Source organism: Anser cygnoides, chromosome 4 (genome assembly GCF_040182565.1).
Source record: "Anser cygnoides isolate HZ-2024a breed goose chromosome 4, Taihu_goose_T2T_genome, whole genome shotgun sequence".
Classification (NCBI taxonomy): domain Eukaryota; kingdom Metazoa; phylum Chordata; class Aves; order Anseriformes; family Anatidae; genus Anser; species Anser cygnoides.
Genome location: NC_089876.1, coordinates 68,580,973 through 68,604,699, shown reverse-complemented (window position 1 = coordinate 68,604,699; position 23,727 = coordinate 68,580,973). Strand labels below are relative to the sequence as shown.

The window sequence follows — 23,727 nt, the reverse complement described above, 5'->3', positions numbered from 1 at the left end:
ACCAAAGAAACGGGACAATTTTTAAAACTGACGTAGAGGAGGTTGAACCCCATAGAATCTTTGATATCATCAGGTCTGAGACCTCTGTCGTTACAGATGATCATAACATAAAATCCTTTCTAATAAACTGACTGTGCTGTACAGCGCATGTGTTTAGAGTACCGAAGATAAAAGATCTGCTGATAACCCTGTTCAGAAATCATTCTTGTCTTGGCTATGAACCTAATAATTTCCAACCTGAAGGTATGCATGGCCATTTTATAGCTATTAGTCCCAGTGCTAGAAGTGACGTTTAGCTTACAGAGATCTCCAAGTCCTCTGTTGCTCTGCATCAATTACAGGGAGTTTGAAACGTGACTGCAAAGAAAAGACAGAAAGATGGCCTTGCATCAAAGTAGTAGAGCATAGAAAACACCTCACCTTGTGGTCTAAGCTTGAATATTCACTAAAAATCATTAAAACGTATGATGAATGTTGCATTGTTTTTAAAGCGTGTGCAAATAACACAAAGTTAATGGCATAGTGCTATAGCAGTGAGTTGAGCGGTTGATGTAAGTCCAGTAAGGATAAAGGTAGCTCTTCAGTGTAAAAGATGTGCAAAAGATGTGAAGACTAATAGAGAAATGTGATGTGGAAAAGGCTTCTTGGCTCACTGCACTGTTGGAAGAAAAATGAACATTAGAGTAGCAACCCCTAAAGCAGAATCCCCTAACCTGGTCTGGCCCGATTCTGTTGCCCTTACAGGGCAGACAGCGTGGATGTTGATCACTCCAAATCATTTCTCCTCTGTTGTATCACACTTCTGTTGTTTGGTTTCATGAGATTCGCAAATAGCAAAGTAAAAAAAAAAAAATCAGTGTAATGGTAGCCTTGGCACTACTATGGCTAAGGTAATGACAGATCACTGTTTGAACTGAAGTTTATCCCACTGAACTGAAGGTATTAGGAATAAATCATTGAAGCCCAGAGTAAGTTGATTCCCTCCTTTGAGCCTTGTGGTTTGCCTTTCAGGGACAACTTGTTTTATTTTCCCTTCAGGCTCTTTAATGTTCCTACAACACCTGTACTGATCACCATCTGAACTAATATTTCCCCATGTATCTCCATGGATATGGTGTTTTCCTTCTTTTAACTATCAGTAACTGCATCAAAGATTGGTTTGGGGGTAATTTACCTTTCTGATGTTGTCACCTAGTGTGTCTGTCATCTTTCCTTGAGAATTGTTTTCAACCTCCACTTGATGTTGAGGTCAAGCGTGTGCATCTAAAGTCGCTTGAATCGATCTCCCCTTTCTTAAAAGGAAGTTAGTTGTCTTTAGCAATGAAATGTCTGCAGTACATCACAGATGAAGCATCTTTCAGAAGCAGAATTAACATTATGAGGTACCAATCTAGAGTAGATGAATGAGCCAAGGGAAGCTGAAAAAGATAACTGGTGTTTGATGACTTCCTTCTTTGGAGAAAGCTGCAATACAACACAGAGAACAGCATTGTTTTCTCAGGTGTTGGGGGAAAAACAAGCGTGGAATTTTACTCTGAGTACAAGCAGTGCTTCGAGGCTTTCTGGATGGCGGGGGGAAGAGGGACTGGTAACGGAGTGTCTTAATATTTAAGGACCATTTAAAAACATTTGCAAACCAAGAATACTCAAAAGATATGTCCAGGAGGCTGTTGTTCATAGGTACTGTTTCTTTTTGCCAGGTATCTGTTCTTTGAATAGAAGTTACATAAAACCCAGTACTGCACTGCAGTGAGAGGACAAGGTTGAAGCTGTAGCAGTAGCATTTTCAAGCATACATTTTGAAATGTTTTCATCCTAATGTATTTTGAAATAGTGACCTATCCTATAAGGGCGGAGGTTTTTGAATGGCCAATTTCCTTTCTAAAGATCTTTATTTTCCGTTGGTCACTTAAGAACTGAGCATTTACTCTTTTGAGGGCATTCCCTTCTGTTTTGAAATTAAACCTTTTTGTATTTTCTGCTGTTTCATTAACATTTACAGCCTTTAAGTTCATTTGGGTATTTATTGGCCATAGAGCATCATGGTTCACCTCCTTCTGTGCTCTGCAAGTTTCTTTTTGCTTCTCTTTTAAGAATACAATGTTCTTACTATTTGAACTTTATTTTGTGTAATTCCAAGAATATTCTGGCGGACATTCAGAATTCAGGTTTTTTTTTTCAATTTGGGCAGGGAAGCAGCTCTACCCTTACACAAGTAGCGGGCTCAGGGTGTTCTAGCATTACTAGTAGCTTTTAACCGATTGCTGTCTTCAACAAAATCATCACCTCTTTCCGTGCTTGTGTGTTTTACGTAAGCCAAGCCAGATGACATCAGTGGCTGACGAGGCTGCCAGCTGTTCTGTGAATGTGCATACTATGGCTGTAGATAGAGAAGCTTGTCAATATGACTGTTGTAAAGAGAGCAGTAAAAACCTATGATGCGTATCAGTACTTTTTAATGCCTCTTGGATCTTCATGTCTGCCACCGTCAGCCATAAAACAGCTGCTTCCATGACAAATGGCTGATTCTGTGCCAAATTCTCCAATTTCTGTGTACAGTCTGCTTTTGCTGATGGTACAGTAATGTGGGAGAGGGAATAAGTAACAAAATCCAAACATGGGATGGCATTAAATCTGGGGAAATCAGCCTATTTGCTTCTGAAAAGTTTTTGGATGGATTTGTGCAGAGAGCTGGACTCGGTCAAACATGCACTTTGCTTTAGGAGTTCTGTTCCTGCCAGCAGGAGAGAAGGGAGGCGGAGTCTTGAGACTTCCCCAGTGAACAGCTGAGAGCCGATTCTCTTTGAATCTATTATTTTTTAATAAATTCCAGCCTATAATAATATTTTTATAAAAGCTATTTCTTGATGGCCATATTACTCTTGCTACTTCATTGTAGTAATAACAGTAATTACTACTCTAATATCCTCTGCTTAGAGGATTAAGCACCATCACTCCTCCAGTTAAATATTACTTTCTTTTGCAGTCAATGACATGCCCAAAGTCATATGCAGATTGGTGTGCATTCTGCTCCTCTCCGAATTCCTCTTGCTAATTTTAGGATCTATGGTACTTTGTCCCAAATGTAAGACACTGTGTAGGCTGCACTGGTATCTCAGTTTGACACCTGCTGTTACACAGACCAGTTAGGAGCAGTCTCGTTTCAAAGCATGGCCATTTTGATTTGACCTCTTTTGGAAATGACTTCCTGCTCTGGCCAGGCTATTGCAGAAGTGAGTGCAAGGAGTCAGGATTTCTGCTTTCCTTTGCCTGAAGGATAAATTTCATCTGGTGAAGACAAGTCTGTGCTGAAATTGAACAGGTAATCTGGTGCTGAGAGACTGCTGCCGGTTAGCTGAACCATCCAAAAAATTGTGTGTCCATTTTGAAGTGGTAGAGAAACTTAGTTTTTCATAGTAGCTATGCATTCTGAATACTATGGCTCAAAGCAGCCCCAGTGAGGACATGTTATTTTCTCAGTGGTACACTATTTCGTATGGGCTTTACTGTTAGTCCCTTGTCATTAGAAATGAGGAGACATTTCTTCTCAGAAAGAGCAGTCAGGCATTGGAACAGGTTGCCCAGGGAGGTGGTGGAGTCACCGTCCCTGGGGGTGTTCAAGGAAAGGCTGGACGTGGTGCTTGGGGACATGGTTTAGTGGGTGATGGTGGTAGGGGGATGGTTGGACCAGAAGGAAGAAAAAGGGGGAAAACTGCTGAGCAACAGCAGCTGGGAGAGCAAGGAGTGAGAACCAGCCCTGCAGCCCCCAAGGCCAGGGCGGCAGGAGGTGCTCCAGGCAGGCAGCAGCAGTTCCCCTGCGGCCTGTGGAGAGGCCCCTGGTGGAGCAGGCTGTCCCCCTGCAGCCCACGGGTCCCACACGGAGCAGATCTCCACGCTGCAGCCCCCCCGTGGAGGAGCCCCCGGTGGAGCAGGTGGATGTGGCCTGGAGGAGGCTGCGGCCCATGGAGAGCCCCCGCAGGAGCAGGCCCCGGGCCGGAGCTGCAGCCCGTGGAGAGGAGCCCACGCAGGAGCAGGGGTCTGGGGGGAGCTGCCGCCCACCCGTGGGGGACCCGTGCTGGAGCAGCTTGCTCCTGGGGGATGGACCCCGTGGTACGGAGCTGTGTGGGAGCAGTTCTTGAAGAGAACACAGCAGAAGAAATAAGCTGTTTTCATAGTAGTGCATCCTGTTCAAGAGCTACCTCCCTCCCCTCTCCTTCCAAACAACCTTCTCAAACAGGGAAATTATTTGATCCCCCATAAGAGTCAGTAAAGAAAAATCATAGAAATGCATGTTTACTATTGACACAAGCCATGAGAGAAAACCAGCAAGAAAAACACATAAATAAATACAAAACTATGTTGTATGAAAGCAAGCTCCAAAAATATATGCTCCACCATCCAGTCCTTCTCTGAGAAGAACTCAGCAGTGAACATGAACAGACTACATTTTGCAAACTCTCTGATTTTCCCATAGTAAATAAAACATGCCAGCAAGCTGGGGGTACAGTACCTGAAAATCTATAGATTGATTCAAAACTTGAACATTTATCGTAACAAAAAAAAAAAGAAATCTATGTACTCATATACAGAAAACATTATGAATTTTGTACCGACAATTTGCATAGATTTAAAGGTACTTTTTTTTGCTAGTACATTACTGTGAGACATATGGCACATATGTGCCAACCTATGTTTTTGTTAACTTTAAATGTCTGAACAATACAATCATTCCTCTGTACATCTCATATCTAAGCATATATGAGAAGTTTGAGAAAACAAAAGCTGCCACCCCCTAAAAATGCACTTGTGTTGCCACACTTGTCCTGTGGCATTTACTCTGGAGGGAATTCAATCCTGGTTAAACCATTTCTGTACCTCCCAGAGAAAAACACAAAGCACTTCCAACATCTGTAAGCCACAGAGTAGCAAGCAGAAGGAAGGAAAAAGACAAGCGAGAGGAACTGTGCTGCCTCTGCTGACAGCATCACCAAGGATAAGCAGCAGAGTGAATCAGCACAACCCACAACAAACCGATGACCACAATCACTCTGCTGCTGCCTCTTCTGTGCCAGGTGCTTCTGTCAGAGACGCCTCAGCCTGGTCTCTCTCATGCATCTCTGCAGTCACCACCAAACACACTTGTGTATCTTTAACTCTCTAGAGAAATATTTCAGGGGCAACCTAGTCAAATTCTAGAAAGACGGTATTCTTCGTAAATAGAAGAAACACAAAGCAAACTAGTCTCTCACACAGCAATGAACTCATATTTTGGAAGCTAAAGAAAACTACAGCACATTATCTTCATTACCAAAAGCACAGGTATCATTAAAAGGAAAAAAAAAGTCAGCTTACTTTTATGTTATGCTTCAGCAAAGCACAGCAAGTAAATTCTTACCAAAAGAATGTCAAGACGGAAATAACAGTTTGTTACAGAGAACAATTTTGTCATACCAAACAGGATAGTAACATGCCAACAGTTCATTTTAAATATTTTGAAAAAATACGCATTTTCTCCACAATAAAAATTTTCCCTGTGTTAACACACTATTATTTCCTAATTAGAGCCAAAAGACAGTTGGAAAATAAGGGACAGCCAGGTACAATTTGGAGGAGAGAGGAGAAAGCAGCACAAACGCGAGAAACGTGTAATCACTGTCCAGTTGCAAAACTCTGAGTTGATTGCCAATGCAGAAACTTGGTGGGATGAGTCACCCAACTGGAGCGCTGCAGCTGGCGGGTGCAAACTGTTCTGGAGCGACCGGAATAGTTTTTGCAGAATAGGACCTAGTATATGGGATGGGTTGGGAAACTGCCCTCAGAGACAAAGGAGCAAATGAGAGCTGGGAGACACTTAAAAAACATTTTTCTTAGGGCACGAGAGCTCTTAATCCTGACACACGAGAAGTTGGGCAGGGGAAGCAGAAGACCAGCTTGGCTAGGTCAAGACCTCTTAGGCAAACTAAGGCACAAAACCGAAATGCACAGGCAGTGGAGACAGGGATATTCCTCCTGAGAAGGTTATAGGGATATGGCCCATGACTGCAGGGAGGGGATCAGGAAGGCCAAGGAACAGCTGGAATTGAATTTGGCTTAAGATATTAAAAAAAATAACAAAAGTTTTCTGTAAGTATGTAGTACGACAAAGGAAGATAAAAGTACCTGTACTCCCCCAATGTGTGAAAGAGGAGACCTAGCTACAAATGACATGGAGAAAGCTGAGGTATTCAGTGACTTTTTTTCCCTCAGTATTCACTAGCAAGTGCTCTAGCCATACCAATGATGCTGCAAAATCCGAAGGCAGGGACTAGGAGAATGAAGAACCATCCACTGTAGGAGAAGATCAGGTTTAAGACCGTCTAATGAACCTGAAGGTGCACAAGTCCACATGACATGATGAAATACATCCACAGGTCCTGAAGGAACTGGTGGATGAAGTTGCTAAGCCACCATCCATCACATTTGAGAAGTCATGGCAGTCCAGTGAAATTTGCAGTGGCTGGAAAAGGGGAAACAAAACCCCCTTTTTTAAAAGAGAAGAAGGAAGACCTAGGGAACTACAGGCCAGTCAGTCTCACCTGGCAGGATAACAGAGAAGACCCTCCTGGAAAATATGTTAAGGGACATAGAAAACAGGGAGGTGATCGGTGACAGCCAACGTGGCTTCACTTAGGGCAAATCGTGCCTCTCAAATTTGGCGGCCTTCTACGACACAGTGACAGCATGGGTGGATAGGGGAAGAGCAATCCACCAATTGCTCTTGGACTGTAAAATATAAAAAAATATATAAAAAAAACATGCAAGAGTTAACACAGGTTTTCTCTGTTGTGCCCTAGTGTATTTTTTTAGTATGAGCTAACTCAGCATTACTACTCCTTCCAGACAGCATATGCCATCAAGAAGAAATAATATTATTATCTTTACCACCACCAGCTTAGGTCTCTTGCTTATCTAGTAACTGAGAAATTTCCATTTTTTTTCCCGTCCTCTGAGCATATCTCAGCAAAACAGAGCAAAGACAGGTTATAAAAGAACTCTGTCTATCTTCACGGGTTTCAGCAATGAAAACTGCCAGAGAAGGGTCATTGTCATTGGATCGCAGCCCATGTTCAAACATAACATCATGCCATTGCAACAGTTCTAGCATATGCTTCTAGCATAAGAGGCTTTACTATACTTGAAATGTTTCTGCATTTGGATAAAGGACACAAGGCTGAAATTGAACAGGCAAGGAAATATTCAAAGGGAGTGAGTACTAGAGGTTTTTGTTTTCCCTTCCTCTGCTTAACAGTCATATTGATAGTTCTCAGCCCTGGCAGTGGACTATGTAGGAGTCATCAAACAGTGTAAAGGCAGTTTGACTTTGTTTTTGTTGATACAGTTCTTCCATTTGCCGTTTTGGCCCAAATAGAAGGCTATGCTTAGCTATGGAAGTACTCATCATCCCTGAATGCACAGATGGTGCTTCATGATAAAATTCCCCTCTAAGTATCAGTGGTGTCATCTGACAACTTGAACCACACTTGAACATACGGTACTTCCAGGTTTTAGGGAGGGATGCCTGGCCAGCAGTTAAGTAGCAGGGGCTCAGCAAGTCATACCTGTCCTTTCATTCCCTTTTTTCTCACCTACAAGATACTGCTCCTAACCCTAGCAAAGAGAGAAAAAGCAAAGACAGAGTATGCTATATGGTAAGGTAAGGCTACATATGGTAAGGAATGACAATGCGCATAATGTACATAAGCCAGAAATTATTTTTTTTCCCGTGACCTGCTAGCTCTTCAAGAGGGAAACATTCATCTACCATCTTGCAGTTGTGGGGACAGACAAAAGTGGGAGAACTCTGGAGACGGAACTACCTTTTTCCTGCCAATGATCAGGAACAGGTTTTCCTGTAAAGCTCAACATGACTTCAAGAGAAAAAAAGATCCAGGAAAAGACAAGATTTACTGAGTAATTAGACCAACAATTTCCAGAACACTCATGAGAGTTCTCATCTAATTCCGTGAAGATACTGCAACATTTGAAAGCAAAATCTTAAAATAATTATCTTTAGCATTTGCAGAGAAAACCTACAAGGACTTGCAGTGCTGTGGTGGTTTTACCCTGCTGGGCAGCTGAACTGCACCATAGCTGCTCTCTCACTCCTCCTCCTTAAAGGAAAAGAAGAAGGAAATATGATGCAAAAAGGGCTCAAGGGTTGAGATAAGGACAGGGAGACGCTTTGGCAGTACCATCACAGGCAAAACAGACTCAGCACAGGGAGATTAGTATAATTTATTGCCTATCACTAGCAGACTAGAACAGTGAGAAGCTAAAAGCAAATTAAAAACACCTTCCCCCCACCGACCCCCTTCTATATCTTCCAAACCAAGTGGCACAAGGGAACGGGAAATGGCGGTTACGGTCCGTCTCTAACACTTCATCTCCGCCGCTCCTTCATGGTCCCTCTCTGCCCCTGCTTCATGTGGGGTCCCTCCCACGGGATGCCGTCCTTCCCCAACTGAGCCTGCGGGGGCTGCCCACAGGCAGCAGCTCTCCAAGAACTGCTCCCACACGGCTCCGTACCACGGGGTCCATCCCCCAGGAGCAAGCTGCTCCAGCACGGGTCCCCCACGGGTGGGCGGCAGCTCCCCCCAGACCCCTGCTCCTGCGTGGGCTCCTCTCCACGGGCTGCAGCTCCGGCCCGGGGCCTGCTCCTGCGGGGGCTCTCCATGGGCCGCAGCCTCCTCCAGGCCACATCCACCTGCTCCACCGGGGGCTCCTCCACGGGCTGCAGCGTGGAGATCTGCTCCGTGTGGGACCCGTGGGCTGCAGGGGGACAGCCTGCTCCACCAGGGGCCTCTCCACAGGCCGCAGGGGAACCTCTGCTCTGTGCTTGGAGCACCTCCTGCCCTCCTTCTGCACTGACCTTGGGGGCTGCAGGGCTGGTTCTCACTCCTTATTCTTCCAGCTGTTGTTGTGCAGCAGTTTTTTTCTCTGTCTTAAATATTTTCTCACAGAGGCGCAAACAACATCGCTTATTGGCTCAGCTCTGGGCAGTGGCAAGTCCCTTTGGAGCCAGCTAAAACTGGCCCTTATCTAACATGGGGCAGCTTCTGGACTCTTCTCACAGAAGCCACCCCTGCAGCCCCCTTCTACCAAAACCTAGCTAAGGAAACACAATACAGACGTTAACCCTAAACAAGTGAGAGGTAACAGAGGTTGACCAGAAGACCTCCAAAAGTTCCTTCCAATCTCAACCATTCTGTGATTCTGTAGTATTCACAAATCATCTTTATCCAGGCTATGGCCAGTTGCACATTCATCTGTCCTAGGTCCTTTTGTCACAGATCTCAAAGGCAGGGTGCCATTAGCTAGTGTTTTCACTGTTTATCAATACACTGGGGATTTGTGTGCAATTGTGATTCTATATTGCATGCAAATTGTTTATCCTATCTAGTTTTTCAGTTTGATTAAAAATATTTTCATCAATTTCTCACTGTTTTTTTGGTGTAATGTTGGATAACGATGGCTTTATTTAATGTGTGACATTAATTTTTAGGGAGTTGTCCTCACTGTGGAAAACACACAGTAGCATGATAAAGGAAAAACTGCTTTGTCCAGGTTGTTTCAGCTCCAGTTGGTTTCTGTGTTAGCTGACGTGTTGGAGGGGAGGAACAGAGAGAGCTCACTTACCTCGTTCCTTAGTGTAGATGCATTGTAAAAAGCACTGTCAGTTCATGCCATTCGGATAGCTTTTTCAGTTTGCAGTAATCAGGTGAAATTGCAGCACTTCTGGCAGACAGTTAAAGCAGAGTCTCTAGTCTGCTTCAGGACTGATTTGTTATGTTAGTCTTTTCCAGAATTTGGGATTTGCCTTTCTCAAATGTGCATATATGACTGTGGTATTTCGGACTCATCTGGTAAGTTTAAAATGTAAAGGTTTCTAGTGGATTAAAGCTGGAAGTAGATTATTCCTTGCAACTCTTCAGCATTGAAGTTGTTCATGCTGTATTGAGATTGTCAGTGTGACCCAGCGGTAATGACAGCACGTGATCATGTGGCACCAGTTGCCACATGGTTAAGTAGGAAGATGTGATCTCTCAGATGGGAAGCAGGATGAGCAGGTTGGTAGTAGAGGAGAGCTCATGGAGTCTAGCTGCAAAGGCTGCTTGTGCTTTCCTGGCTGCAACTGCTAACATTAAGCCGAAAAACACAAAAGAAATACCTGAGGAAATATCTAAGGAGCCCATAAAGCTTTCAGCCTGTCACTGTTGATACACGCCTGTCTTTTATTCTCCTGAAAACAATGTTCTTGTATATGTGTGTTTATGTCTCCAGCCCAGTGCTGCACTCTTCCATCTTCCTGCAGTTACTTTCAGCTGCTCCCATTGGGTTCATAGTGGCTGCTGATCAGCGTGCTGTCTCCTGTCTTCCACTGAGATCCCAGCTGAGCTTCCAGCTGCCGATCTGCTTACCCACTGAGTAGAAACAGCCCCTGATGAGTGCCTGCCATGTGGAGCAGTGGTCACTGTAGCTTGCAGCAGTTAATTGGAGGTCTTGTAGATAACTGTTTTGTCCCTCAGGAGGGAACAGAGAGCTAGTTAGCTGCATGGTGGTAGCTGCATTATGAAAAACTGATGTATTGGGTTAATGTGGCAAGGTTTTGGTAGTAGGGGGCTGTAGGGGTGGCCTCTGTGAGAAGAGTCCAGAAGCTGCCCCATGTTAGATAAGGGCCAGTTTCAGACTGCTCCAAAGGGATCTGCTACTGGCCAGGGCTGAGCCAGCGAGCAACATTGTCCTGTGAGAGTGTATTAAAGAAAGGGGAAAAAACCTGCTGTGCAACAGCAGCTGAGAGAGAGAGGGGTGGGAGCCAGCCCTGCAGCCCCCAAGGTGAGTGCAGCAGGAGGTACTCCAGGTGCCGGAGCAGCAGTTCCCCTGCGGCCTGTGGAGATGCCCCTGTTGGAGCAGGCTGTCGCCCTGCAGCCCATGGTGTACCACGGTGGAGCAGACTTCAGGCCAGACCTGTAGCCTGTGGAGAGGAGCCCATGCAGGGGCAGGTGATCTGTTGGGAGCTGCCGCCCATGGGGAACCCACATTGGAGCAGTTTGCTCCTGGGGGATGGATGGACCCCGTGGTACGGAGCCGTGTGGGAGCAGTTCTTGAAGAGCTGCTGCCTGTGGGCAGCCCCCGCCGGCTCAGTTGGGGAAGGACGGCATCCTGTGGGAGGAGTGAGAGAGCAGTTGTTGTGGAGCTCAGCTGCCCAGCAGAGTAAAACCACCACAACTAATTGGCTGTGGTTACCAGCGGTGGCCTCCTGGTTCCGGCATCAACAGAGCAGTGGTTTGATCTGGAGCTAGGAGCAAGCTGAAGACTTAAAGGTTTAAAGGACGCTGAGCAAGCTGTAAGTAATGAGCTTGATCGGGTGCTGTGAACGCCAGACAGTGAATATTTACCAGCTTTTGCCTGACAAGATTGTTGCCCAGAGAGGTTGTGGAGTCTCCTTCTCTGGAGATATTCAAAAGCCACCTGGATGCCATCCTGAGCAATGTGGTGATCCTGCTCGGCAGGGGGGTTGGACTAGATGATCTTCACCTTCCAACCTCAGCCATTCTGTGATCCTGTGAAGATGATGAGCAGCTCTGTCTGCTCCCCATTTTACGCCCCTTCAGAGACTGACAGACCGACCATCTGTGGGCTACCCAGCGAGAGGAGGTGAACAGGACCGGTGCTCTTCTTGTGGGCTGCCAGGCTGAAAAGCCACAGCCTTTCTGGCTTCTCCCGTATTGAGAGGGAAGGCAGGCCGGGTAACATCTCGCCTGCACAGCATGGCTTATGGAGTACTTGCTTGGCAGCCTGTCCTTTGGGCTTACCATGAAACACATAAAGGAAACGCTGATTTGTGCTGCCGTGGAAGGGACAGATAGCAAATAGGTGAGAATTGTTTGCATTGTATTTGTTGAACTGTGGTTTTGGTCTTCTATGGCAGGGTCTAAACAACATTAACTTTCACACCTCTGGCAGACAATATTTGTGCCATCCCAAATACTGCTGCCAAAAATCCTATATTAACACTGTGATTGCAGGGATGTTTTTCTCTCAATTACTCTCTCAATCAAGTTAGCAATTACTAAGAGATTTGGAAGAGGAGTTCAGGCTATTACCTGCGCTTTGTTCTGAAGATGCCCTTTTACAAATCTACAAATCCTAACCTGCACAAAGGAGCTCAGTAAGTGATGTTATTACTTTGGTTCAAGTCAAGCAGTTTGACATTCTTTGAGCAGAAGTACTGCTTGAGGATGATAGTCTGTATTCTTGTACTTCAGCTCCGAATTTGAAATTCATCTAAGCCATAACCATGCATGGTTTGTTTTCAAATGCTTTGAAAATGAATGTTTTATTAGGTGGCTGTGGCCAAATGCTGCAGGATGGCCTTTGATAGGCTTCATCACTGTGACTTTAGCCGTGTTGGCAGAGCCCTCTGGTGGGAGCACAGCCTGTGCCAGGAGAAGCTGGTTTTGCAGGCAGAGCCACCCACTTCTCCCAAATGCCATTAACCAGCCTTCTCTCTGCTTGGTGGCATCCCACCAAGTGTTTGCAAAGTGGCCAGGGGCTTCCCCTTCATCCAGTTCCTAGCCAGGAGCTTCAGAAGAGCAGAGCCCTGCGGAGGATACTTGGCCTTTTTTATCAAATTGGTGGTACAAGCGGAGGTACGAGTGCCTGTATAATTTTAGGTATTGCTTTGCAAAATGTTGACAGCTCTTAGAGAGTTACAAAGTTAGCCAATTACAAGATGATGTTTTCCTAATCCGTATCACAATGTAGGAGAGCTGTGATGGGTTTCAACATTAGTTTGTATGAATTTCAGTAGTATCTGTAAATACTTTTTTCTACCTCTAAGTAAAAGTGACTGATGTACTTAGGCATGCAATGGGACAGTTTGAAGCCAAGAACCACAGCCTTCCATTTCTTTCGGTCAGTAATGCTTTCAACAAGCAGGGTCTTTGAGGAAAGGGCTTTTGTGTAACACCTTATTGAGCAGGAAGGAAAAATGGTATTATACTTGTCTAATACAGTAGCATTCAAAAGCCTGGTTAGAACTGCTAAATGCACTGCCAAACCAGAATCTGTAAACAGGTCTTTTAATCCGATTAGGTCCCTGAAGTGTTGATATAATATAGGCCAATAACACTCCTGCAGGAAATCCAGCTGTTTAAGATTGTTGCACAAGTAATGCAGTAGTAATAAAACGTCTTTTTTTTTTCCCTTAGTCACATGCTGGCCAGAGCTTTTCATTCAGCATTGATTCGAAACACTCACAACTGTGCCCAGTATTTTATCTTCATTAAAATAAAGAAGAGGAACACACTTGGGGGCTCGAACAGGCAGTTACCTGTGGTGGGCAGGAACCCCCCTGAGGAAGCTGGAGAGAAGCACTAAGACTAACACCTTTTTGTGTAATTTTACCTCTTTCATCATCCAGTTTTCACTAAGAAATACATACAAATTCCTCCAAAAGCTAACCTAATCATCACGGCCTGCATTTGCAGTGCCAGTTCCAGTTTTTCACCTTCGTGTTCAAGTGATGTGCTCCATTGTTGGGGTTCAGCGATATGTAACCGCTCGATTAAGAGAGTCCTCACACAAGAAGCATGGCGTGGTGGAACTCCGTGCTGCGTGTTGTCGTGAATTCCCAACGCTGAATTTGTTTCAGAAAGCAATTAAATTTTATAATTCATCGGTATTGTTGGATGCAGATACTGCCTTTGTCTGAGAATTCCTCAGGGGCAGCCAGGCAGAGGGGATGGGAGGTGCGTCACTGGGTGTACGCACCATTTTTCCTTACCCTTGGGTGAAGGCAGGATGCTGAACGAAACAGGGGTCCTTGAGGCCCTGAGGAGGGCTGGTTTTGTTGTGGGTTTTCTCTTCCTGTTGATAACTGGAGCTGTGATGGGGGGAGTCCCGATGAAGGAAGACTCTGACCCTCCTCCTGCAACCTACAAAGCTTCTTGATTGAGGCATATTTTATCTGCGGGGCTTTCCTGTTTACCTGGAGTCTGGTGTGGGGTCTCCCATGGCCTGACTGCCTTCCCTGCCTGTAACGCATGTAACACTGGATTCTTATTACAAATACACATAAGAGATAACACAAAGGGGTTTTTTTGGTCTTTCTTACAGGGGACAGCCTTATCTTCCTGTTGTTCTTATAGCAATGTGATTAGCAGCTTTAATTCTCTGGCAGGTGTTAATATGGTATATTTTTCAAGCCCTCCATGTTTTGGCTACTAGGATAGCCTCTGCTCTATGATTTTGTGAAGCTACTTTTTAAGTAGCTGTTTTTCTAAATTCCAAATTTAAATTCTTAAATTTAAATTTTTTTTGCGTGCCATCATATTTCAGCTTGGTAGAATACTGTATTATTTCCACAGGTTTATTTCCACATGCTCTTTTTAAGCTATTTATGTTTAAGAAATCTTTTTAAGATATTTGTTTAATTTTTGTTGTGGGAGCAACAACCTACCTGAGCTGTCTGTTGTAACTCAAAATTTCACATGCAAATGTTGCTTTAGTATTGCTCGTGGTTCTCTCTCGTCTCAGAGTCACGTAGCAATCTCTTGGAGAGTTCATCCTCTTTTGTCTGTGCCTTTTATTTCAAACGCATATTTTCTTGGAAAGTGGCAGCTGATATGATGTTTGTGATTTTTCTGAATAATCGTTGCTCTTCTGAAGAACTTGGTGAAGTTGAATATTACCATTCGAATAGGAGGTTCGGAGATGGGTAATTTGTACCTTTTAAAAAGCCGCACTGCCTTGCTTTTGTCTCAGAATTTATTATGCTTCCCAAGTATAATGTGACATACTGAATAGGGCAGGGGGTGGGGACATTGTCTTCAGCTGACACACTGTTATCAGCGGGACTGTGTTCCTGGACGTAAGATTTTGCAGTCATTGGTTGTCCGAAGAAAGCCTTTCCATTTGAGGATTGGACAAGAAGATGCGTCAGTTTGCTGCCCGTCTCCAAGGTACTGGTGATGCTGCCTCCACAAGCTGGCTAACGTCACAGCTCCATCACCCAGCGGGGTGTGGGCTTTTTTTCTCCTCTCCTCTGTTTTAATTCTGTATTTGCTTCCTACTGCATTTCTTAATCTGTCTTCCGCCAAATGCTAACAGCATGATATTTTGCAATCATTTAGGTGAATACAAGAAGGACGAACTCCTGGAAGCTGCTAGGTGAGTGCTGCTTACAATATAGAGTATATTTTGGGGGTAGAAGCAGGAAAGGAAAAGAGATCTTTGAAACAGCGATGTTTTGTCATTGCTTTCCCATGGAATGATTCAAATAAGCCACCTCATTAGCAGAAATCTCTTTGGACTTTATAGTCTGCTACAAATGGAAAAGCCCGTTTATGTAATTGAAATCCCCCCCCCCCCCCATGGTGGTTATAAGGTTAATACTGAGTTTTTGCTGTAAGCTGTTTAAATACTCTTTATCATTTTGTGACTGTTCTTTTTAGGGGCAAATTAAATAAAATTAGCCATTATCTTTTCTTCTGTTTTTTTACTGCTACCTTAGGATATATTTTGAAAAGATGCTTTACCAGAACAGAACATATGGAAGCCTATACAAAAGGTGTAAAGTTCAGTCTTATATTCCAAAGATGCTTTCAGGCTTCCTTCTGACAGCACAAGACCATATTTATAGGCTGTTTACCCTTCTAAAAAAATCGGGATATTGGTTTATAGTTATTTGGAATGTTATGGGTCGCATACAATGAAAATGTATTTAATTCAGAACAAGCAGTTCAGCAAATGGCTTTCAGAGGATCTGTAAAATTAGATGTAGGAAATACAGGATGAGATTAAGGAAATAAAATAAGAGGGGTTTTTTTTGTATCATCTATTACAATACTATTTCCTGTAATTACGCTTGGTCTTGAAATGTTCAGAAAATCCATTTGACATTCTCCCTGGAAGAGTACAGATTTCAGTATATGATACTTTGATGTCCAGCTCTTTAGCAAATATTTTGCAGAACACTGTCTTTTTCCCCCTTTTCTTAATTCCCTCCTCTCCATTTACAGGAGTGGTAATGAAGAAAAACTAATGGCTTTATTGACACCTTTAAATGTGAACTGCCATGCAAGTGATGGGCGCAAGGTAAGTTAATACCTGGTTTTTATTTCCGTTTTTTGAGAAACACCAATTTAACCGTATTGGGAAACACAGATGTATAAACCCAGACTGTGTAGGTGGGTGAACCCTAAGTGATGTCTTTTCACCATGAAATTAAATGCAGTTGTACTAGACAGTGGCAGCTGTGACAAACCAACAGACAGCAGACATGGATTTTAAGTGTGTCTTTTCTTTTAAATGTCAGACCCCAGCTTACACATAAAGTGAAACCATAGGATCTTTTGTAACAAAACCAAAATCTACGGTTGCAGATGAATAAAATAACTAAAAGAGGGAAGCTATTTGTATTTGAATATTGTCTGGGTGAGGCGATTCTTGTTCAGCTTAGCACCTAATGTGCTGGCACACAGACTGGCAGTGTGTTGATATGATTAACACCTTCTGCATTTTCTTAAATTTTACATTATTGTTTTGACTTTCTCTGTCAGGGACATTTAAACGAGTTAAATTAAGGATTAGGCTGAAACTGGAGGAGGGAAGAACACATGCAGTATGAAGTAGATCCTATGATTTATGATGTTTGAGACATCAATATGCCGGACTGTCTAGACTGGTAAACTTACAGACGTTTTTATTTATTTATTTACTTATTTATTTCTAAGTGTGCCAGAATGTTCCTAATCGATGTCTGTTAAAAAGGTCTCTCACGCATAACAATACATCTCACTCGTGGAGAGAAATGGCAGTGTTTTCCTGTATAGCTTTTTATTTTCTGTGAAGGGTGTTGGAGCATAGTATAAACCTCTGCCCATTTTGGAGCTGGAATAGCACAGTGCCACTGATGAGTGGAACTGAAACCAGTTGATGCTGCCTTTCCATTAAAAGACATGTTGCAGAATGTAAGGATGTATTTGTGAAAATAGTCTGACTTTTAATATGAAATGTTTTATCAAATGTGATACCTGTAATAGCTAGTATGTGGAAGAAAACCTAGTCAGTTTTTAACTTGTTTATATTTATGGCTGATCAAAAGTTTCTGAATCTTCCAGGTTTTTAAAGCAATTAATTTTATCATGTGGGGGACAATCAAATGAAGAAGGGCTTTATTTAGTGTATCTGTGTTGGAGCTGATGGAATATTTTCAGTATTTTAAGGTTAAACATATTGCCTATAATTCTTGGCTTCCTTTTTCTTTTTAAAAGAATTTTTCTGTTCAAATGAGAATACATTTGGTTATTAATAGTGCACTGTGCTAGAATAATTAAGCACTGTGGTATACAGCAATGCATTACTGTGTAATTGAGCCCCTATAATTTCTGATCTAAGGCCAAAGGCAGAGTTGTGATTTCTGTTGATAGGGAGAGGAAGCAGGCCTTGCAGATATGTCATCAAGAATAATTCACTCTAAAAAGAAAACAAAAGGCCTTAAAACTCTTATTAAGCTAGGAGAAATTATTTATGTATTATTGTGGCCTCCGAATCAGTTTCAAAATTTATGCCCAAAGCTCAGCAAGCATACTGCTGTTGAAGTTAATCAATGTAGGCACTTCAATAATTTGTGTGTTTGGTTGTGCTGGTGATTTTACCCAACTGGGTAGCCAAACTCCATCACAACCACTTTCTTTCTCCCCCTCCTCAAAAGAAGAGGGGGAGAAGAAAGTATGCTGGGAAGAAGAAGAAGAAAAAAAATCTCATAGGTTGAGGTAAGGATAATTTAATTAAAGGGAAAAGAAAGGGGGGTGGGGAGGGGGGGTGGCAAAACCAGCAAAGACTGCACAGAAACACAGAGGAAAGAAAATTCTGTACTTCCCATCAATAAGTGATGTTTGGCCATGTCCTAAGAAGCAGGGCCCTTTTCAGCCTACAGCTCGACATTCTTGTCAGTGAAGGTCTGCTGATGTAGCTGCCTCCAATTGACCCTGATATGCACTTGCTGAGAATATGTCCATTTTGGAAGCTGTTTTTTGTATTCCTTGATGTGTTTCAATATTGTTATTTTTTGAACTCACGTAACGTGATTCTTTCTGAGACACAGAGCCCTCCATTCCAAATATGATTGTTTTTCTTAGTTATTTTTTGCAGATCCTTTGATTTTCAAATCTCAGACTTACCACAGACTTAGCACAGTGTCAGGGTGAGGAAGTGCAGCCTCCATGAAGTGATCTGAGCATCTCTGCATCATGTTTACTCTGCAGTGTAGACATACGCAGAAACTCCTGTTTGTTTCTTTTGCTTTTGCATTCCTCAGGCTTGCACATTTCTGAGACATCCAACACTATTTTGCTAAGGGATCACTTTAGTTTTGTAGGTGAGAAAATTGAGTCCCAGTAGTGATTTTTTTTCTGCATAACAGAACGTAGCAGCATTTTTCATACTTGACGGCTTGAATTTCTAGAAGTTGTCATCTAACACCCATTGTGCTAGAACTCCTGACAAAATAGCAGAACAGTCAGTATATTGTTGGTCGTGGTATTGTTTACTTTATTGCTGTATGCATTTTACCTATTTTTTTTCCTGAGGATCTCTTCTGTGGAATTTTTAAAATGACTCATGCATGCTAACATCTGGAGTTCCTGAATTTCCTAAACACCACATCTGCTGGGATAGCGTGCTTCATAGAACAGATGAAAGGAGTGGAAAACCAGGACTGTAGCTTGCTGGTCTGAAACCAGCTTGGGTTAAAAGTAACAAAGACTTACTGCATTGTGTGTGCTTCTTGCAGCCTTTTTGAAATGTATTGATAGGCAGAGTGATTCCTGGTGGACAGGAGTCCATGCTGCTAAAACAGTTACAGCTGGTGCTGATAGCCATTGATCCATCTGTTAATTTAGCATGGAGGTCAATACTGAATTAGGAGCGGAATCCAATGTTTCTTCTTCCCCTCCAAGAGAAAGTTTGGATAGATTACATGATTACTGTGGAGATGTTCACATTACTGAAGCTCTTCATCTGTTGTCTGAAGAGAGAATTCACTCTGTTGCTACTCTTGCAATTATTTTCTGGAGTGAAAAATGAAGGAGGAGTGTGTGCAAAACAGAACAATTTTTATGTGTCAACTAAAACATTACTGCATATCAAGGATCTATGTAATTTATGGAGTTTTGTTTTGATTGGATGGCCAAGAAAAGTGACCAATAATATCTCAGAGAAGCAATTATTTAATTGAGCTAGGAAACTGATTTTGAGTAAGTATTGGCTTGTGTACATGTTGAATGAGGGCACAAATAATGCTGCCCTTTTTTGAGCTATACAGTGCAGTGTATGCAAACGGAAGTGTTATGCAAGGGTGAAATGTCAAAAGAAATGTTTGTTTTCTTTCAACCAGTCCAATTTGTTTGCTTTTTAAAAAACAATGCTTGAGCTAAATTACAATAGTTATTTTAACACCATTTAGTCTTGTTTTGAGTTTTTCAAGAGGAGAGTGAGGAAAAAAATGTTAGGATGTGGTGTTATGTTTAACGTAAAATTTGTATTTTACATCACTTCTATTTAGAATGTTTTGCAAAGTATTTGCTCTGTCAAAATGGAACTTGTTTAGACAAAATTCTCATAAGCACATGCATATTCCTGATGGGTCTGAAATTTTTCTATGTCCCTCCTCTGAGCTCTGCCAAACTTTGTTTGTGTGGTATATAGATATAAAGATTTGTAGAAGACAAACCGCAGTATTGAACTTAATGGAAAATACCTCCAAGATCATCTGGTCCAACCATCACCCTACCACCACTGACACCCACTAAACCATGTCCCTAAGCACCACGTCCAACCTTTCCTTGAATACTCCCAGGGACGGTGACTCCACCACCTCCCTGGGCAACCCCTTCCAATGCCTGACTGCTCTTTCTGAGAAGAAATGTCTCCTAATTCCCAACCTGAATCTCCCCTGGCACAACTTGAGGCCATTCCCTCTAGTCCTATCACTAGTTATCTATGAGAAGAGGCTGACCCCCAGCTCCCCACACCTTCCTTTCAGGAAGCTGTAGAGAGCAATAAGGTCTCCCCTGAGCCTCCTCTTCTCCAGACCAAGCAATCCCAGCTCCCTCAGCCGCTCCTCACAGGACTTGTATTCCAGGCCCTTCACCAGCTTCGTAGCCCTTCTCTGGGCACTCTTCAGGGCCTCGATGTGCTTCTTGTAGTGAGGGGCCCAAAGCTGAACACAGCGCTCGAGGTGCGGCCTCACCAGAGCAGAGCACAGGGGGACGATCACCTCCCTGCTCCTGCTGGCTGCACTATTCCTGACACAAGCCAGGATGCCGTTGGCCTTCTTGGCCACCTGGGCACACTGCTGGCTCATGTTCAGGTGAGCATCAATCAATGCTCCCAGGTCCTGTTCCTCTTCACAGTCTTCCAGCCACTCTGCCCCAAGCCTGTAGCGCTGCATGGGTTTGTTGTGGCCAAAGTTCAGGCCCTGGCACTTAGCCATGTTAAACCTCATCCCATTGGCCTCTGCCCATTGATCCAACCTTGTGGTGAATTTTCCAGAAATGTTAAATATTGAATATTTTAAAACAACAGGTTCCTATCTGCTACTGGAAGCTGAAGCAATGTTTTTTTTTGCCATGCAAGCAGTATTTCTTATATGTTACAACAGTCGCAGCATACCTGAACTCATAGGTAGTGCCAAGAGAAAGCTTAACTCAACGTAACAACCACGATACATTTCATTTTAAACCTATCTCTCAGCCTGCTCATTTCCTTTGGGAAGCTGTTGTGAACACTTGAAAGATGTCTCATGAGGAAATTGATATTGCATCCTTTTTTTTTTTTTTAATACAGAACTGTCTGAGCTAGTAAAGGCACACTGGTTTTAGCAATTCAGATTAGAAATTTTCTCTACAATGCAGACTTCTCACATCATTTCTTAACAGCTTTCCAGCATGAACTGTATCCAGCTGACATGGTAGCTATTAGTAGTGGAAGGATAGATTTATTTATTTTAAGTTGGATTTTTGCTGGAATATAATGCCCTGCTCCTGTTCTCTATTATGCATACTGAGGTCACACTGCTACTAAAATACTTGTGTGTCAGTCACTAAGGCTATTTTCCTGTAAAATAGGATATATCCTTCATATTTTAAAAGTATTATTTGCATTGATCTCTGCAGCTACTTCTCGTGTTTACATTCTGTATGAACCACTTGAAAAAAAGAGACTACCATGGTGTTACATGTGAACAGCTTGTCTCACAAACTTGTTGGGCATGAGGCAGAAATCATTACCAAAAAGCAGCACAGAATGTAATTCCCCCCCACCTACATTGTTTTTCTTCCTGCAGCTTCTCTCTCTGCCCAATTCCTTTGAAACTAGAATCTTAGAAATTTCTATGAGTGAGTAAGGGAGCCTGTGAACAACACGCTGCTATTCTTCACCCATCCTGCACTGCTGATGAGTCAGTAATCCCATGGGGAAAAAACATCTGCATTTTTTTAATAAAAATTGTTTTTAAAGTGTATGTGGCCCTACTTGTTTCAGTATATTCTTCTGGCTCCTAGTGCCCTTTTCACTCTTCATTTGGTTTTCAGTCCTTACAGCTCCCAATAGTAGTGTCTCAGTACTTACTATTATGCCTATCCAGTACTTTTTTTTTTTTTTTTTTACTCTGCCTTTCCAGCCCAGGTGTAGGTCCAGAATGTATGGTCCAGAACACCAGTAGCAGGCCTTTGCATGAATGCTTTTGATGCATAGAAAACACCTTTTGCGTATGTTTGAGGCTTTAGCCCATTCCATCATGTCATAAAGGATTTCAGGTTTTGTGTGCGCTGCCTTGTCCATGTTTATGGATAAAGGGTAACATGTAAGAAATCCAACTGTAAGAAAGTCTGCAATGCAGAGCTGTGCACCAGCAGCCTTGGTCTGAAGCAACCCCTGCTCAAGACCTTGTGTGTGTGCATTTAGTGGAGAGGATTGAGTACAATGCTCCCTCAGATCCTGCTGTGGGACCTCTCTAATAAGGGCTAACTTTCTGTTGGATGGAGTAACAGGTTCCTTCTCTTGCCTCCTCTGCTTCCTGCTCTGTATGTACAGTCAGCTTGATCAGCATGTAAACAAAGGGCTGATTAAAAAACAGAAAATGAATTATATGAAAACTGGGTGAGTTACATCTCCTCTTACCAGGGAGTCTCCAATCTGCTGTTGGTAAGTGGATTTGCCAACCCATGTTTCAGAGTTCTTCCTGTCCTCAACCATTTTCAGGAAAAAATCTGCAGTGGTTTGCTTTCCAATTCTGAGTCAGTCAATCTATGTTTTCACATGCTTTTACTTTGTAGTTATTAAGCCGAGAAACTTTAACAGCAGTTGAGATTCTCTTGTAATGAAGTTGTCTCTAGGAGCTGGGGGGTTGAAGAAAAATGCCATGTATGTCAGAAATACTGACGTGCTCCTATACCCTCTTTTATGTGTGATCCCAGCTTACTTAGTCAGTCAAGTATGGTGAAAGTGGATAGCACAAGAATCCCTCCCCTAAATTTGTAAAAGTATAAATGACTTGGCTTCATTTCTATCCCTGGTGCTACTTAATACCCTGCTTAGCCTAAGATGATACCTTCTGCATAAAATGTAAAATTGATCTGTCTGCTCTAAGTTTCTGTTACAAGATCTTAAATATTTTCTTAGTTATTTTAAATATTTCAGTAAGTATCCCTTCCTGTGTTCTTCAGATATTATTAAAAGGATAGTCCATCATGTCCAGGAAGAGAACTTCTGCACTTGAAAACTGGAAGGAGAATGCTTACGCTGTAGTCATTTTCCCTGTATTGGTCTCTGTAAACCAGGAAATTTCATTTGTTAGGTCTTAATCAATGTGCTTTTCAGGAAACCTCCAAATTTATTAGGTGTGCTCTTTTTTATTCCTGAACTATTTCCCCTTGATGATTAGCTTCCCACAAGGGACAGCTTCTTGCTTTATGCTATTATTCACCTACTGTTTAGAGAAAACAAGTTAGATTGGCAGATTTGGAAAGAGCCGTTTAATATTTTATGTACCTTAACTAAATGCTTCAATCTGGATTTGGCTCTGTCTGCTCACAAGCATCCAGAAATTGAATAGCAATCATGTTTCTTCTATTATGATTTTGAGAGTTGAGTCCTTCCCTTCCAAGAGCTTGCTGAAGTTAATGTTTGAGTTGAAATTTGGAGGTTCGGTCTGTGGACTGTATGCATTTGATTTCTGTATGTGGATGACTGTAGTAAATGCTGTAGGTGCCATTTCTATTCTTGGTGTCAATTCCCTCAAAAGTCCTTGCATTGTGATCTTGAGAGTTACTGAGAAGTAAATGATTCTGCTTTCTCATTGTTCTTCTCTTTCAAACCAGGTATTAGAATATGTTGTCTTCCTCTGTTGTCAGACTTACTACTTACTTTTATCCTCGTTTCCCATCTCTGCACATTACCAGGCACCTGTCCCAGGAGCTGTCACCATCTACCTTAAAACCATCAGTGAGGATTGTGTTAAAAACCTGTTGAGTGCCCACGTAGGCTTTCACTAAGTGATAAACGTATCACTTTGTTTATCTGCATGCAGATGCTTACTGACCACTTCAGAAAACTCCAGAGAGGTTTGTCAGGTGGAACTTCCATTAACAGTATTTGTGTTGACTCTTTTATCATGTCTATCCA

At 42.7% G+C, this 23,727-nt stretch overlaps 1 protein-coding gene across 4 annotated transcripts in view; it reads left to right on the top strand.

Moving 5' to 3' along the window:
• TNKS (tankyrase) overlaps window positions 1-23,727 on the top strand; it is a 120,132-nt gene that overhangs the window by 44,400 nt on the left and 52,005 nt on the right. For all 4 annotated transcript variants that reach the window (XM_066996344.1, XM_066996343.1, XM_066996342.1 and 1 more), the window contains 2 exons: window positions 15,174-15,210; window positions 16,062-16,137. In XM_066996344.1, the coding sequence (XP_066852445.1) occupies window positions 15,174-15,210; window positions 16,062-16,137 (113 nt within the window). The remainder of the gene's footprint in view (window positions 1-15,173; window positions 15,211-16,061; window positions 16,138-23,727) is intronic.